We start from the raw sequence: 14299 nt of genomic DNA, 5'->3' as shown, positions 1-14299 counted from the left end.
CGCAGGCATTGGTTCTATACCTGTTATGCAACTTACAGTATATATCTCCTAATACGGAGATATATACTGTTCTAGTTCCTGTCTGTACAGCCTGATACTGCGGTTTGGCCTTTCTGCACTTTCAGCAACCACACTGTATTAAATTTGATTAATAAATAATAGCAATCTATTACAATGCGTATGTTTCGATAGCATATAATTTCTAAACGCTTCTTATCTACTCTCCATGTGCTCTTCTCTACTGCCTGGAGTTTCGTAGAGGTGTATCAGAATGCGGTGATGTATTTCTCTGGTCCCAGAAGAGACTTCCAGCCTCTGACAAGCTCCATACGAGCTCCAAACACAGACACATACACACACACACACACACTTTGCATTCTTAGAGCACTTCCTTTTACACAGAACGTCTGGCAGCCGGAAAGCAACTCTTATTTCCGCCCTCTCCTCCGTTTATGACTATTTACTGGTGCCTTCCAGCTCGGGGTGGGTTTCGCTTCACAGCTGTTACTCCCCGCGCAGGGGCGGCCGTGTCCGGACAGGGCCGCCCTTTCCGGCGGGGCCGAAGCGGCTGCGGGGTCGGACAGGGCCCGGAGCGGGGCCCCGCCGGCATGAGCGGCGAGCGGGGACGGCCGGGCCGAGCTCCGCGCCCTCCCCTCGGGCCCGAGGCGGCGGCGGCCGCCGGGGCTCGGCGGGGGCTGCCGGCTTGGGGCGGCGGCGCGGAGCGGTGCCGGGCGGAAAGGTGAGGCCTCCCTCGGCTGCGCCGCGCCGGGCGGGTGGCCGTGTGCTGCGCCAAGCGTGGGCCGTCTTTCCCCGGGGAGCGGGGACGGGAGAAATCGGGACGTGCAGTGCGACGCTAGGTCAAGAGCAGCGTGGTCAGCGGTGTCTAGGGAGGGGACTGTGCCCCTCTGCTCCGCTGTGGTGAGACCCCAGCTGCAGTGCTGCATGCAGCCTGGGCCCCAGCACGGGAAGGAAAGTGAACTCCTGGAGCGAGTCCCCAGTAGAGCTGCGAGGTTGACCGGCGGCCTTGGAGTGATCTAATTGTGGCCCTCCGGTACCTGAAGGGAGCCTACCAGGAAAATGGAGAGAACTTTTTTACAAGGGCAGGTAATGACAGGACAAGGGGGGAATGATTCCAGCTGAAAGAGAGTAAGTTTGGATTAGATATTAGGAAGAAATTCTTTACTGTGAGAGTGGTGAGGCAGTGGAACGAGGTTGCCGGAGAAGTTTTCAATGCTCCATCCTGGGAAGTGTTCAGGGCCAGACTGGATAGGGCTCTGAGCAACCTGGTCTAGTGGATGGTGTCCGTGCCTACAGCAGGGAGATTGGAATTAGGTGCCCTTTAAAGTCCCTTCCAGCCCTGGCCACTTTGCAGTTCTGTGAATTTTAGTTCTGAGCTCTGTGCTATGGGACAGCTTGGTACGTGTCAGGACTTGGGTGCCAAAGGGCTGTAATGTTAGTAAACAAGGATATGTTGCAGGTGGAAGGCTTTAACATAGAAATAGAAATGTGTTGTGCAGTTTTAAGGTTTATAGAGTGGATATTAAGTCTGTGAGCTCTGAGGTAACTGGCCTAGGTAGCCACTAATTGTCTAGAGCATTAATGTGACAACTGCCAAGCAAACCGTAACTTTCAGGCAGGATTATGTGTCAATTTAAGATAACTCTCCCTGAAAATTTACTATATGGACACATCCTAAACCTTTGGAGAGCTTGCTAGAATGGATTGTAGACATCCTTTCTCGATATCTTGATCATATGGGAAGACACAAAGATTGGAAAGTTTTGCACTAAGCAATGATCCTGGTGCAGTGGATGCTCACAGAGCACCAGGTGAGTTTGTAAAAACTGTTTTCTTGCAGGACTGAAACTTGTTTCTTCAGAATTTCTGTTAGTCTTTGGGGCTTTAGGTGATAATGCACCCCAAGGATAGCAGGTGTTTAATTAGGGCACTAATTCTTGTTCAGGTTGTGTTTGAGGAACTGGGACAGCTTAGCCTTGGTAAGAAATGGTGGTCAGGCAAGTGAGTTAGAAAATAGCTTGGATATTGGTTTTTTTTTAGCAATCTGTTCTGGATTTTCTTTCTGGTTTTGCATTATTTTTGTATCTTCTGAATGCTCAAAATATAATGTAGCTCTTAAAATATTGTAATTTTCCTGAAAGATGTGCTTTTGTTCTGGGAGAGAAACTCTTCATATATTTTTTCATTCTTCAAAGCCAGGATAATCTTCAAGGTTGGATGACAGAACCAACCAGCTTTTCTGCAGGTGCAGAAGAGAAAAAAGAGAGTGTTCCCACACAACTGATGAAGCATAAAAAAGAAGTTGGTGTTGCTTCTGAGGAACTTGGCTCAGCAAATGCAGCTGCAGACCAGGAAGTGCAAACTACATCAGAAATAAGACAAGACTGTGTATACAGAAGGTGTGGGACACATGAGAAGACAGATATGATTAAATTTCTTGTCATGGATCAAGATGCATCCAAAAACTCTGAACTATATGTACCTGTGTCTAGTAACCGTTCAACAGTGGAGTCATCTGAGGAGAGGTAAGGATTTATTTTTTAAAATATGTGAACAGTTTTCCTGTAGAAAGGGAGGATATTTTCAGTTCATGATGGTAAATATATGATATTTTTTCCTTGGTATCTTTGGTTCAGGAAAATCCCATTAACTAGTTCAACAATTTAAGTATTTACATGCAACTTTTTGCACTATTTCTTTTGTGCATGCATATTTTCATTTAATCATTCTTTTCCACTTTTACTTTATTTTCACCATATTTGTCAAATATTTATCTGAAGATTAATGGGGAAAAACTTTAGTTTCCACATTCTTTTTTCCACAGATTTACTTAACAATCGTTGTGCTGCAACAGTGTTATGACAGACTTTCCTCTCTGGAGTGGGAGTGTCTGTGCAGATGGATTGCACCTCTTGCCTACCTCGATTTCAAAACAACTCTCTTGAATTGCAATACCTTGTTTACTCTGGATATTAATCTGTCATGTTCCCAGTCTGGCTGCTTCTGTTTTGTTGTCTCCCAGAAAGAAGGTGGTTTAATATCAGTAGAAGGGACATGGCACTGCTTCTTTTACACCAAACTTCCTCTTTCTTGAGTTAACCTCACTGGTTTAGTCAGTTGAGCACTTCTTCTGTTTCTGCATCTTATGCTGAATTTATTCCAGGCTATATCGCAAAGGAGCAGTATCCCTGCCCTGACACAAGTTCTCTCCCTGTGGGATCTCTTGTAGCAGCAGGTCTCTTCATGCTCGGGGCGGGGGGGGAGATTGGTGCTTTATATTTTTGATACTTGGCTTATACAGAAGATAAGCTAGAGATTGCTGCTGTCACACACACAAGCTGTGTGGTTTTTTCACAGTATTTTCAAGATTATTAAGTATTCTTTAAAGTCTTCAAGAACCATAAAGGACTTTAAACTCTGCTGAGAAATTAGGCTTTGTCTAGTGTCACAGTGTATCACAAATGTGGACTTGACTCAAATATTTCTATAATGTTTTTTCTCACCAGATAGTACTGTGTTCGATACCTACTACATCTATTGTTTCTCTTTCAATTGATAACTTAAGTGTTGTTAAAAATAAGTTTCCATGCAGCTACTTAAGCACGTGAGTGAAAACTAAACGAGTTTTTTATGACAGCCCAGTAGATGAGTTTCCTGGTAATAACCTACATTGCTCTTTATACTAAGGATTTTTTGTTCTCAAGGGAGATATATGCAGATGGTTTGAGTAAGCTGGCTTGGACATACAGAAAAAGAAATACAGAGCCATCATTTAGTAGTCAGTCCTTTTAAGTTTAATGAAAGTTATCCAATTACCACCTGGCTACATTAAATTCTTTTTCATAGTCTTCCTAATTGCTTCTCCTGTCTTAGTGGTGTAAGATGTGCCTTAATTTCTTCCTAGTCCTTTGGAGGCAGACTGTGGTTTGGATTTGGAGTGTTCTTGAGGAGTAAATTAGAAGCTACTAATAGAAGTGGGCAGTAAGTAGTAACCTTGCAGCTTTTTTCTGCTTATGTACTTTCTTTGAAAAACAGACTTTCAATGTAAACTTCTTTTAGTGGTGTGCCTAAATTATACTACTATGGCTGGTGACATATGTATTTTTAAGTATTTTAATTGTGAGGCTGTGATTGATTTTTAGAAGTTTATTTGCTTGATGTAATTATATGACAAATGACTCTGAGGAATGGAATGTGATATTTGCAGTCAGTTTTTTGAACATTGTTTGGACCTTCATTTTCAGCAGTAATGCTCCCATCGAAGCTGCAGACGCTGGTCTATGCAATATTCTTGTACTGTACTTGTATGTAGGGAATAATTTCCTCTGTCATGGTCATCACTTGACTTCAGAAGGTTGTATATATGCTCAGATACAGGTACTTTTCAATGTACCTTGGCCAAAAAGCCCATATTATTTGAGGAAGAAATATTTCTCTGGATTTCAGCTAGCCTGTAAGTTGCAGTTTGGATCGTGGTAGAAATTCTCCTTTGAGTTAGTAACATTCAAACTAAATGCAGGCAGTTTGCCACTTTTCATTGTATTTTGTCATGTATTCTGCTCAGCACAAGGCAGGTTGGTCAGTGTCAGTGGTGTGTAGATACAAAGCTCTGTTGATAATGTGCTTTTAGCTGCATGCATAGGGTGCATTATTCATATTTGCAGCAAAGAGACATGTTGGCTTGTTTCTTTTGCAAATTTATGCTGTGAAATGTAGAAATAGGAAGGGACTGTAGTATCCATTCAACCACAGAAGAGAATTTCAGGTAATGATTTATTACCAGCCTAGTGGCAGATTCTGGAGGGGAGCAGTTGAGAGGGTTTTCTAAACTTTATTTTTGAGAGCTAATGTTTGTTCTATGAAAATGGGTAAGATGGAAAGCAAATTGAGTTGAAAAAAAATGGCATAAAGACTTAAACACTTTTTTGAATTGTAAGAAGGGGAAGAGGTTGAAAAAGAGTAGGATTTGTGCTTTTACATGACCTATATGTTGATTTTTATTGCAGTGAGGAGGACATGTATCGTGATGAAGAGGAAATAGAGAGAGAGAAAATACTACTTTGTGGAACAAACTCATCAGGTACAATTGAACTTTGTGTGAAGTTTCAAGTATGGTATTGCAACTCACTGTAGCACTGATGTGCCAAGTCCTGACACTCTCTTTTCCAGGGACTTTTTTTGCACAAGTATCTGTGTTCAATAGCAGTTACTTAAGACTGAGTACACCGTACAGTTTGATTCATAAAAAGATGAATTCTCTGTAAAATTAGTTGCTCTTAATATATAATTCCCTGTGTTTCTGTAGTAACTTTGTGAGTGAATCTGAGTTCTTGGGAAAGCAGTCACATAGTCTGTGTTATGAGTGTCATGCTTGAAAATTAGTCTTAGTCATCATAGCAGAATCTGATGCTGGCATGCCTTGATAAACCTCAGTACTACCTTGTTTTGGGATGAAGGCTGTTGGGATTCCAAGGCAAAACTGTAGCTCTTCTTCCTATTATTGTTATTGACTCACTGACAAAGAAAGATCTGTTGTCTTACTCCCTTATAGTCTGGCTGCTGCATGAAAAAGGGAAACTCCTGTCAAATACATTTCTGCTTGCTAAGAAAATGGAGAGTACTTTACTAATTTCTCCTCTTTGGCCATTAATTTCTGCAGAAGAGAGGAACAGAGTGTTCCCAATCTTGTTGAACTACATCATAACTTCTCTTCACACCTAATTTTCAGAACAAACTGATTTTATCCCCTCCCACAGCAATAATTACTTAGTAGCTACAGGTTGTGCTGCCAGTTTCATTTGGCACTGAAGTTACTATAAGTGATAGTGTTTTTAGAAATTTGATGTGCTTTCTACCTTATTCTGTTTTCTTTATAATGTTGCATGTTCTGTTTTAAAAGAACGTAAACTAAGTGTTTCACCTGAAATGGACATCATGGATTATTGCAGAAAGGAATGGAGAGGAAATACACCAGCAGCAAAAAGGATGAGAAAGGTAGCAGTTCTATTTTTGTTGAATTTTGTTAGGATTTCCTATGCAGTCAGTCTTTTAAGATAGGAAGTGCAGTAGCAGTGTTTTACATTGGGAGGTCTTACAACTGGCAGATGCTTTTCTTCATGCTCATTTCAAATGTGTTTTTAGTAAAGGTACTTGCTGATAATTCAGGGCTTTGATTAATACTGTCCTTTGCTACTGTTTTCAAATTAAGTTTTTAATTTTGTTTATGGACATAAAATGCTAATTTTGTGGACTGTTGAAGTGCAGAGCAGATTACCAAATTTTTGGGTGGAAGGCAGGTAACTGAAAGTGGTGAATTGCATGGGTTTTAAAAATTTTTCCTGAGTTTTTTTTACCAGTTTTTAAACTAATTTTTTATATTTATCTTGATATAGAATGATAGAAAATAAAGCAAAGATGTTGAAAAATGTAGTGATACATATGAGCAAACATAAAGATACCTTACAAAAATCAAAAACTCCACATGCCTCCCTCAAGAGATTACTGTAAGAAATATGGACACACAGGGCACTGGCCCTTGACAGGCTAGCTGAGCTGCAGAAGCTGCATTTCAACATTGTGGCTTCTGCTGCAGGTGTGAGTATGGGAACAGCAGGGAGGGAACAAATGTGCTGAGGCTAGTGTCAAGGTATTTCAGTGTAAACACAAACTTGCCCTGAGGCAGAGACAAACTACACCTGCCATGTATTGGGTAAGTAGCATCAACTACTGCTGAAATTCCTTTTAAGCATGATATGTAGTCTCATGTGTGTATGTTGGATATTTTTTGGAAATCTAGGTGAGTTAGCTATCCATATTTCAATGGTTAATGTTCTGTCATCAAACAAATACCTCAAACAGTTATCTATTAGATTTCTTCAGTTTCTTGTTTGTTTTTCAGCAGAAGTAAGTTGTTTTTTCCAGAGCGTAATTTGTGACCCAAAAGCATTTGAATTTCCAAAAGGGATAGTAGGTCACGTTGTTTTGGTTTTTTTTTTAATAGCATTAGTATTTGGATGGTAATATTCTGATATCTCTTATGTTACCAGTGTGTGATCTTAAAATGTTCTATTAATGATTTCACGTCTTTGGATTTTGTGTTTTTCTAGGGATATGAAGCAGTTGCTCAGAAGTTTGCATCTATTAGGAGAATACGAGGTGATAACTATTGTGCTTTCAGAGCAACTCTTTTCCAGGCATTAAGCCAAGCTACACAGTTACCAGTGTGGATGCAGAGTGAGGATTTTACTATGGTACGTGTCAAACTGATCTTCTGACAGTAGAGTAATATTGGGTCTAACCTATTTGATAATTTTATGATCTCACTTCTCTGTTATGCAATGTATATGCTCACTTTTCAATATGCCCTGAACTGGAAAGTTGTAATGTTCAAGATAGTTGTTTGTGCACAGTGATTCTTTCAAAGTGGAATTGAGTCCAGGTTTCCAGTTTATTATACTGCAGTGCTTACTGGATTGTCATTTGTCTTAATCTTGCTCTCTCGGTTTCTACTTATTGGATATAATGTGGAAGTAAGAGATTTTCCACAAGACAGCCAGCAATAATAAAAAATACAGACAATTTATTCTAACATTTGAGAAACGCCCAGCTTTTCAAAATTATAATATCTATTCTTGTGTGCCTCTAGAAAGATGGTTTCTGTAGAAAGTGGAATAACAAATTGGATGATGTAGGCTTTGCAGAATGTGTGTAACTACCTGTGTCTTAAATGTTGCTTAAAATAAGCATAAGAGCAACTCCAACCTGACACAAAAAACAGTTCTTGTGGAGTGCTGGTGTATGAGAAAAGCAAGGTATTCTGTAAGTAGAAGAAGAATATTCCAGGAATTTTCTTGTGTCAGAAAAGTCCATTTGATGTTATTGGTGAAAATGGAAATAACATGTAAGAAGCTGCATATGCAAAAGTGAGCCACTTGAGAAGAGTAAGGTTCCAGTTGTCAGGATGCTGATGGGAATATAAATAGTGAATTTCTGATGCAGACTCTGTGTGTAGGGTAGCAGTCCAAGTAGAATCACATTGCTCTTACTATCTTTTTGCATCACTTTAGAGGGCATCTGAAAATTTCTCATTCTGGCCACTATAATTTTTAAGTACATATCTTGTGATTGTGTTTTTTTAATTACTGATGAAGATGGTTTTATGAGGTGTTTGACAGCAAGTACATTGCAAAATGGTTTCCTTCTTGTAAAAAACATACTCTTTCAGCTCTCAACCATTTCCATGTTATGAGACTAAAGAACATAGTTTCCCAATGATTCTGTAAAGAGCATGCAAACTTTAAAAAAATTATATACTTTTAAGTTTTTAAAGATCATCCTTTTTTTTTTTTTTTGCTACTGATTCATAGAAGAAATTTTCATATGATAATTAACATTTTTGATAAGGCTGTACACCTACAAAATAAACTGTAATGATAAATTGTTATGCATCAAAGCAAAAGACACGTAAGAAATGTGTATGGTGACAGCTGGCAGTACAAATATAACAAGTTTTTTTTTGTTTTTTCCTTGTTTTTAATTTAAAATGGTGATGCCACACACATTTGTAGTTACAGAAGTTACTGGCATCTGATTTTTGGTTATTTAGTTCTATGTGCACAGGATGCTAAGCTGGAGTGGGAGAAGACCTCTCTGACACATATTTGGTTGCCACTAATGAGAACACATTACTAGTTTGGAGTCCTTATAAACTCCAATTATAAACTCAAGTTATAAATTCAAATTATAAACTGAAGATGGGCTGGTCGTGGCTAATGGCATAAGTGCTGCTCTAACAAAGTATCTACTCCATTGTGAAACACAAGTTGCTCTTCCAATTCTAGCAGTAAGATGGGTTAATAAATGAGAGAACAAAACTGGACATGCAACTGCCAGGTTGTCCTTCAAGTGAGGTGTAAAAGCTCTGAACTGAACAGGTGTAGCACATGAGCAGTAAAAGAGGCCATTCTGAGCCTAAAACATGATCTGATGCATCAGCGAATTCCCAGGTTGTTTTCTTCTTTAATAAAAAACTGTCCCAGAGTGTTTGAGTTGTGCTCCTTGAAAAGGAAACAGAGTTTTTGTGTTCTGGACAAAGTAGTTTTCAGTCTACCAAGACTTCAAGCTGATCTGATGGATGTAATTTTCTCTTCTGCTGGTTCAGGAATGCTTTCAAACACAGTCACTGTCATCTGTCTGCTTGCTGTTGGAGGAGTGTTTTAATTTTTTTTAAAAAAAACAAAAACCTCAAAAAAAATAAAAATAAAACAACAAACAAAAAAGAAGGCATGTGATTAATTTTTCCAGTGCTTATGTATTTATTAGATTTGGAAATAGTAACCAGTGTAGTAGACCAGTATTCTGACTGTCACCCAACAAGTACTAGAAATAGCCAGTTGTGTTTGGTTATGGTCATCTTACTATGATATCTGTTCAGAAGGATATATGAGGTATTGTTTGAAGGTGCAAAATGTTAACAAATATAAAATATGCAGGTTGGTGACTTTTCCTTTCCAGACTTTTAACTTAAGCTGCCTTTTCTCTCAATTTCCAGCTTCCAGAAAACTTGCTGAGCAAGTATGACTGGATCAAGCAGTGGCAGCTCAGACAGAAACCTGGCAAGAGGATGGGAGAAATAAGTGATGAAATGAAAGAGTATTTAATACTTCTAAGGAAAAAGGTTGAAAAAGTATTTGTATATTCTTGGGTCACCTGCAAATAAGTGACAGAGATTTTTGAATGTGGAGAATTTTGCGTAAGGATGCTTTCAGTAGTGAAACTACCTTTTCTGTATGTATATTGCAAGAAAAATCAGATGTGTGAGAGGCATCTGGTCTTTCACTACTTGCAATGGCCTGCTGCTGGAATTAGTTTGCAAGCAGCTCTGCAGAAAACTGTTAATTAAACGGAGAAATTAATGTAACAAAGTAGCTTTCTGCCTCTATTACATCTTGTATTTATTTGAAGGAATTATGTATGTGCAGACAAATCCTTTTGCTATTTGGACGAGGTTAAGGAAAGAGAAACACAAGAACACTGAAGTAGTTTCAAAGGAATAGTTTTTGTTCCATTTTTATACATTTATTCTAGGTCATAGGAGTATGATTGTGCCCTTAAGTGTTCCCTTACCTAGCCCCATGCTTTCTGCCTCTTGGAACTCTGGAACCTATTAAATAACTCTTCAGTTGTTCCTGTCTTACTGTGAATGTAAATTCCCTTTTTATGAAGGCTTCTAAGAGTGTTTGGAATACTGCATTCAGGAGTTTGAGGGTTGGAATGAAATACGCATTTTGATTAACAGAAATGTAAAGAATATCAAGTATATAGGCTTTTATAGTGCAGGAAACAAAAAGGTTGTTACCTTAACACATGTTGTCCAACAACAATATTTGTTCTGCCACCTTGCAGCAATTTCTAGCATCCCTTCTTTTTCTTTGCTTATGGATCAATTTAAGCAAAATCAGACTAAATCGGCCTGACCTTGATTGGGGTACAGTTGTGGAAATATTCTTGATTGTTTTTAAAAAACTGTTTATAAATTAAATTCTGAGTATCTGTGCTGAGTGTCTGACAACTCAGAAGTGGCTTTTTGCACCTCCTGATGCTGATGGTGGGTGATTGTTTGGTTTCTGTTTGGTTTTTTTTCAGTGGAAGAATGTAAGCGAAATAAAAGGTCCCCTTGAGAAACAAGAAGCTTGTGATGAATTGTTTAAAAATGAGGAGGAGGAGTATAGTCTCTATGAAGCGCTGAAATTTTTGATGCTTAACACTGCCATTGAATTATACAATGCCGATAAAAGTGGAAGGAGAGTGCCTGTCTTCTCCTGGCTCCTGTTTGCACGGGACACATCCAGCAACCCTTGTCAGTTAATGCAAAATCACTTGAATCATATTGGTCACAGTGGAGGCCTTGAACAAGTAAGGAGAAGTTGTTCTTAAAGTGTTATTTTCCTGTTTTGGAGATTTTAGTTTCCAGTGGTTTAAGAAATTTCTCAGCTTTTTCTGGGCTGACTAAAGCATCTGGTCTTCTGTTGGGAAGAATTGCTTGCTTGTAGTGACAGTCTGTAAAGGCCCTCATCTGAAACACCAGGTTTTGTCTGGTGGCTGGCAGGTCGTGTTCCTTAGAAGTAGGGGTTGCTATTAATACAACACTTGTATTGATCTCTTAGCTGTTATCTTTTAAAAAAATACCACAATAAAAGTACACAAATTTTGAAGACCATGTGTAGCACATACACAGGTAAATTCAGATAAGCTAATGAAAGTTACTGTTTTATACATGGCATAAATGGTACACATATTAGAAAAAAGCCCCAAACCAAAATGAGGAATATCTGATGAGTTGAAAAGACTGAAAGATTTTGGAAACATCCATTTAAAAAATCCCATTGAATTCATTACAAGTGGAACACTGCAATTAAGTTCACAACTTAATTGTAGATTTTAGAAACATGGAAGTATTATGTTATAGTTTTCTTATTTTAAAAACCCGACAGCTGCAGTATAGATGAGAGTTTGCTGTTTGTGTGAAAATAAGTGGTTCATTGGTGACATCTTTGCTGCTCAGTTTAGTTGAGAAGTTATGTTGCCAGTTCTTTGTGCTGACTGTATTTGTTTATTTCAGTAAGATTCTTTGTAAATTGTTATTTAGAACAGGATATGCTTGTCACTGTGGTAGACAAAGTAGAAGCTTTTTACAGCTTCTTTTTCTGAATTCCTTCTCCTGTTAGCAGGCATTGTAAGGGTTTTTTTTTACTTTACTTTTTATTTGGCTGGAAAGTTCAAAGTACCCTATAAGAGTGAAAGGATCATTGCCTGAAACCTGCTCTTGTCTGGTTTGATGAACACTGGTGCAAGAGAATGTCTTTCCTACCTGCTTGCAGCAGTAGGACGTTTTTTGTAAAGCAGTGTTTCTTTAGGATTCTTTTACTACAATGCCATTGTGGATTTGAAGACTTTCTTGTTAAATGTATGGGGTATCATAGAGGGGAATGATGGAGATACTGAACGAGAGAGAGATTCTCATGTGTAGGACTTCTTTCTTCATAGCTTTTGTCTTTGAAGAATTACATCTGATAGGTATTAGTTTAATATTTTTATGAGGAAATTCTTTTAGAAGGTACGTTGAATTTTACACAAATATTTGCTTTTTCCAATGTAGGTGGAAATGTTTCTTCTTGCTTATGCTCTGCAGTATACCATCCAAGTGTACCGACTGTATAAGTACAGCACTGATGAGTTCATCACGCTTTACCCCAATGACCCAGAGGAGGACTGGCCTGTGGTGACTCTCATAACTGAAGATGACAGACATTACAATATTCCAGTCAGAATGTGCCAAGAGACGATGCTGTGAACAAGTGATTTTTGTCAGACAAACCTGTGCTGCTTATGGAGGTTTCCCATGCTGTTTTGAAACAGGACAATGACAAAATCCATGTGATTAAAGTAACAACTAGAAATCTGTGTTTTAGAAGTTGACATCTGAAATAAAGTATCAAATAGTAAAAGTATGGCAAGCATGGCTTTGTTTTCCATTTTTTGAAAAATGGAAGCTTCTGCAGTCCTTTTTTGAAGGACTTACTCTAATTGCCAAAACTATAGATTTATTCCTTTTATTTCTTTTAGTGAGGCTCTGTGGTAAGATATGAGCTAACTTTTTGTTCCCCAAAATAATGACAATTGATATTCCTGGGAAAGTAAAGTGGCAGTGTCTTGGCTGATGTTTGTAATAGTGCTTAGAAGCCATTTATACAAAACCGGGTCTTGGGAAGTAATACAATTATTTTGCAATTGGAATTTAGTGCCTGCCATGGTTTATTCTGTAAGAGAGATGTTACTTAAAGTTTTCTAATGTTTTGAGTTGTTTTTTCCTGCATAAGTGTCTCTTCTTTAGAAGCCAGTTATCTGTTACACTGAAAATGAGCTGAAAATGAGCTCTTCTTTAGAATCCAGTTATCTGTTACACTGAAAATCTTCCCCTTTCAGCCCAGAGGGGAGGAATGTGGCAAATGTGATAAGGGAGTTTAAAAGTTGTTTGATAGTCAATCACAAAGTCAAAGACTACAAATAATTCCCACTTAAATTATAACAGGTGACAGGAGATAGCCACATGCCTGTTAACTTCCACGTCTGTTCCTGTAGTGTTAATCTTTTCTGGCACCTGCTCTGGAGAACATGAGGATTTTAATTTCTCCAGAGAGTTCAGTAGATGGAAACAAACTTTTGGGGCAGCTTACTCCTCCCAAGAGTGGAGATATGAGAGGTTCTGTTTCTGCTTAGTTATTCTTTGTGCTTTAAAACTGAAAGAATACAGAATGTATCAAATACTGAAAGTGCTGACAAATCTTTATTAAAAGCTAATTAAATAATGAAGCATTCAGCTTTTAGGTTCAAGTAGAAGTATGTCCTATAGATGACTTTTGGAACAAGAGAGTTAAAACTGATTGAGCTGAAATGGTGGTCATACACAGGTCTCTTAGAAGGCCTACGTATGTAAATGGGGTAAGGTTATAAAAACTTTCCATTTGAATATTCTGGAGAAAGCAGCATGCAAAATTCTTCTCTTCTAGTTGAAATTAATTTGTTAAGTATTATTGTGAAATTATATACACAATAAAAATGTGTATTCACTATGTTCTAAAATGTGTTTTAAACACAATAATGAGGCTTACCATGTACTCAGTGTTATATTTGTCATGTTTTCGTTGCCTTCTAAATGAGTTTGTTTGTTACTCAAAATGTCTGGCAGCTACAAGGGAATAAAAGTAAACTTAATAAATTCATCTGGCAGCATTTTGTTTTGTGCTTTATGGCCCATACTTTATATTGTTAATGTTTCAGTTTTTGAAATCCATGTTGAAGTTAGTTAGTTTATGAAAGTTGTGAAGTACAGTAACCAAGTAATTCCCTGAATTGCTGCTATCCAAGAAAAGCTGCAAAATAAATGAACTTTTGCAACTCACAACTCTGACAAAAAGTTGTAGTTAAGATTTAATTAATTGAAATTATCTAATTGTGATATATTCTTGAGATTTAAGACCTCATTGAAAAAGGTACTGTCACACATGTAGGTAAAACAGTAGTTCCGAATGTATGACAAAAACGTCTAAAGGAGAGGCTTTTTAGGGGCTGAGTTTTTAGCCATTAGGGCTGAAAACAATTCATGTAATCGGCTTGTATCTTGAACTGGAAAGCTGGGACTGGGCAGAACGTGCTGAAGTCACATACTGTGTGTTTCACTAAAAACTGCTGTTTACACAAAGCTTTTATTTTGCCTTCGTTC

At 38.2% G+C, this 14299-nt stretch overlaps 1 protein-coding gene across 6 annotated transcripts; it reads left to right on the top strand.

Annotated features, from left to right (window-relative positions):
- The first annotated feature begins 417 nt into the window (after positions 1-417).
- On the top strand, positions 418-13809 carry OTULIN (OTU deubiquitinase with linear linkage specificity). 6 transcript variants are annotated; one of them, XM_015619814.3, is made up of 8 exons: positions 418-483; positions 2218-2543; positions 5025-5098; positions 5918-6012; positions 7125-7268; positions 9569-9694; positions 10663-10932; positions 12176-13809. In XM_015619814.3, exons 2-8 carry the CDS (start codon positions 2236-2238, stop codon positions 12368-12370), a joined length of 1212 nt encoding a protein of 403 aa, XP_015475300.1. In that variant the 5' UTR covers positions 418-483; positions 2218-2235; the 3' UTR covers positions 12371-13809. The 6 variants fall into 6 exon arrangements, with proteins under 6 accessions (XP_015475300.1, XP_015475299.2, XP_015475297.1 ...); XM_015619813.3 differs by lacking the exon at positions 418-483 and adding an exon at positions 518-739 and having other exon boundaries at positions 2214-2543; XM_015619811.3 differs by lacking the exon at positions 418-483 and adding an exon at positions 773-1104.
- The last annotated feature ends 490 nt before the right edge of the window (positions 13810-14299 follow it).

The sequence above is a fragment of the Parus major genome, chromosome 2 (assembly GCF_001522545.3).
Source record: "Parus major isolate Abel chromosome 2, Parus_major1.1, whole genome shotgun sequence".
Lineage (NCBI taxonomy): Eukaryota > Metazoa > Chordata > Aves > Passeriformes > Paridae > Parus > Parus major.
This window is presented reverse-complemented; position numbering and strand designations above follow the sequence as displayed.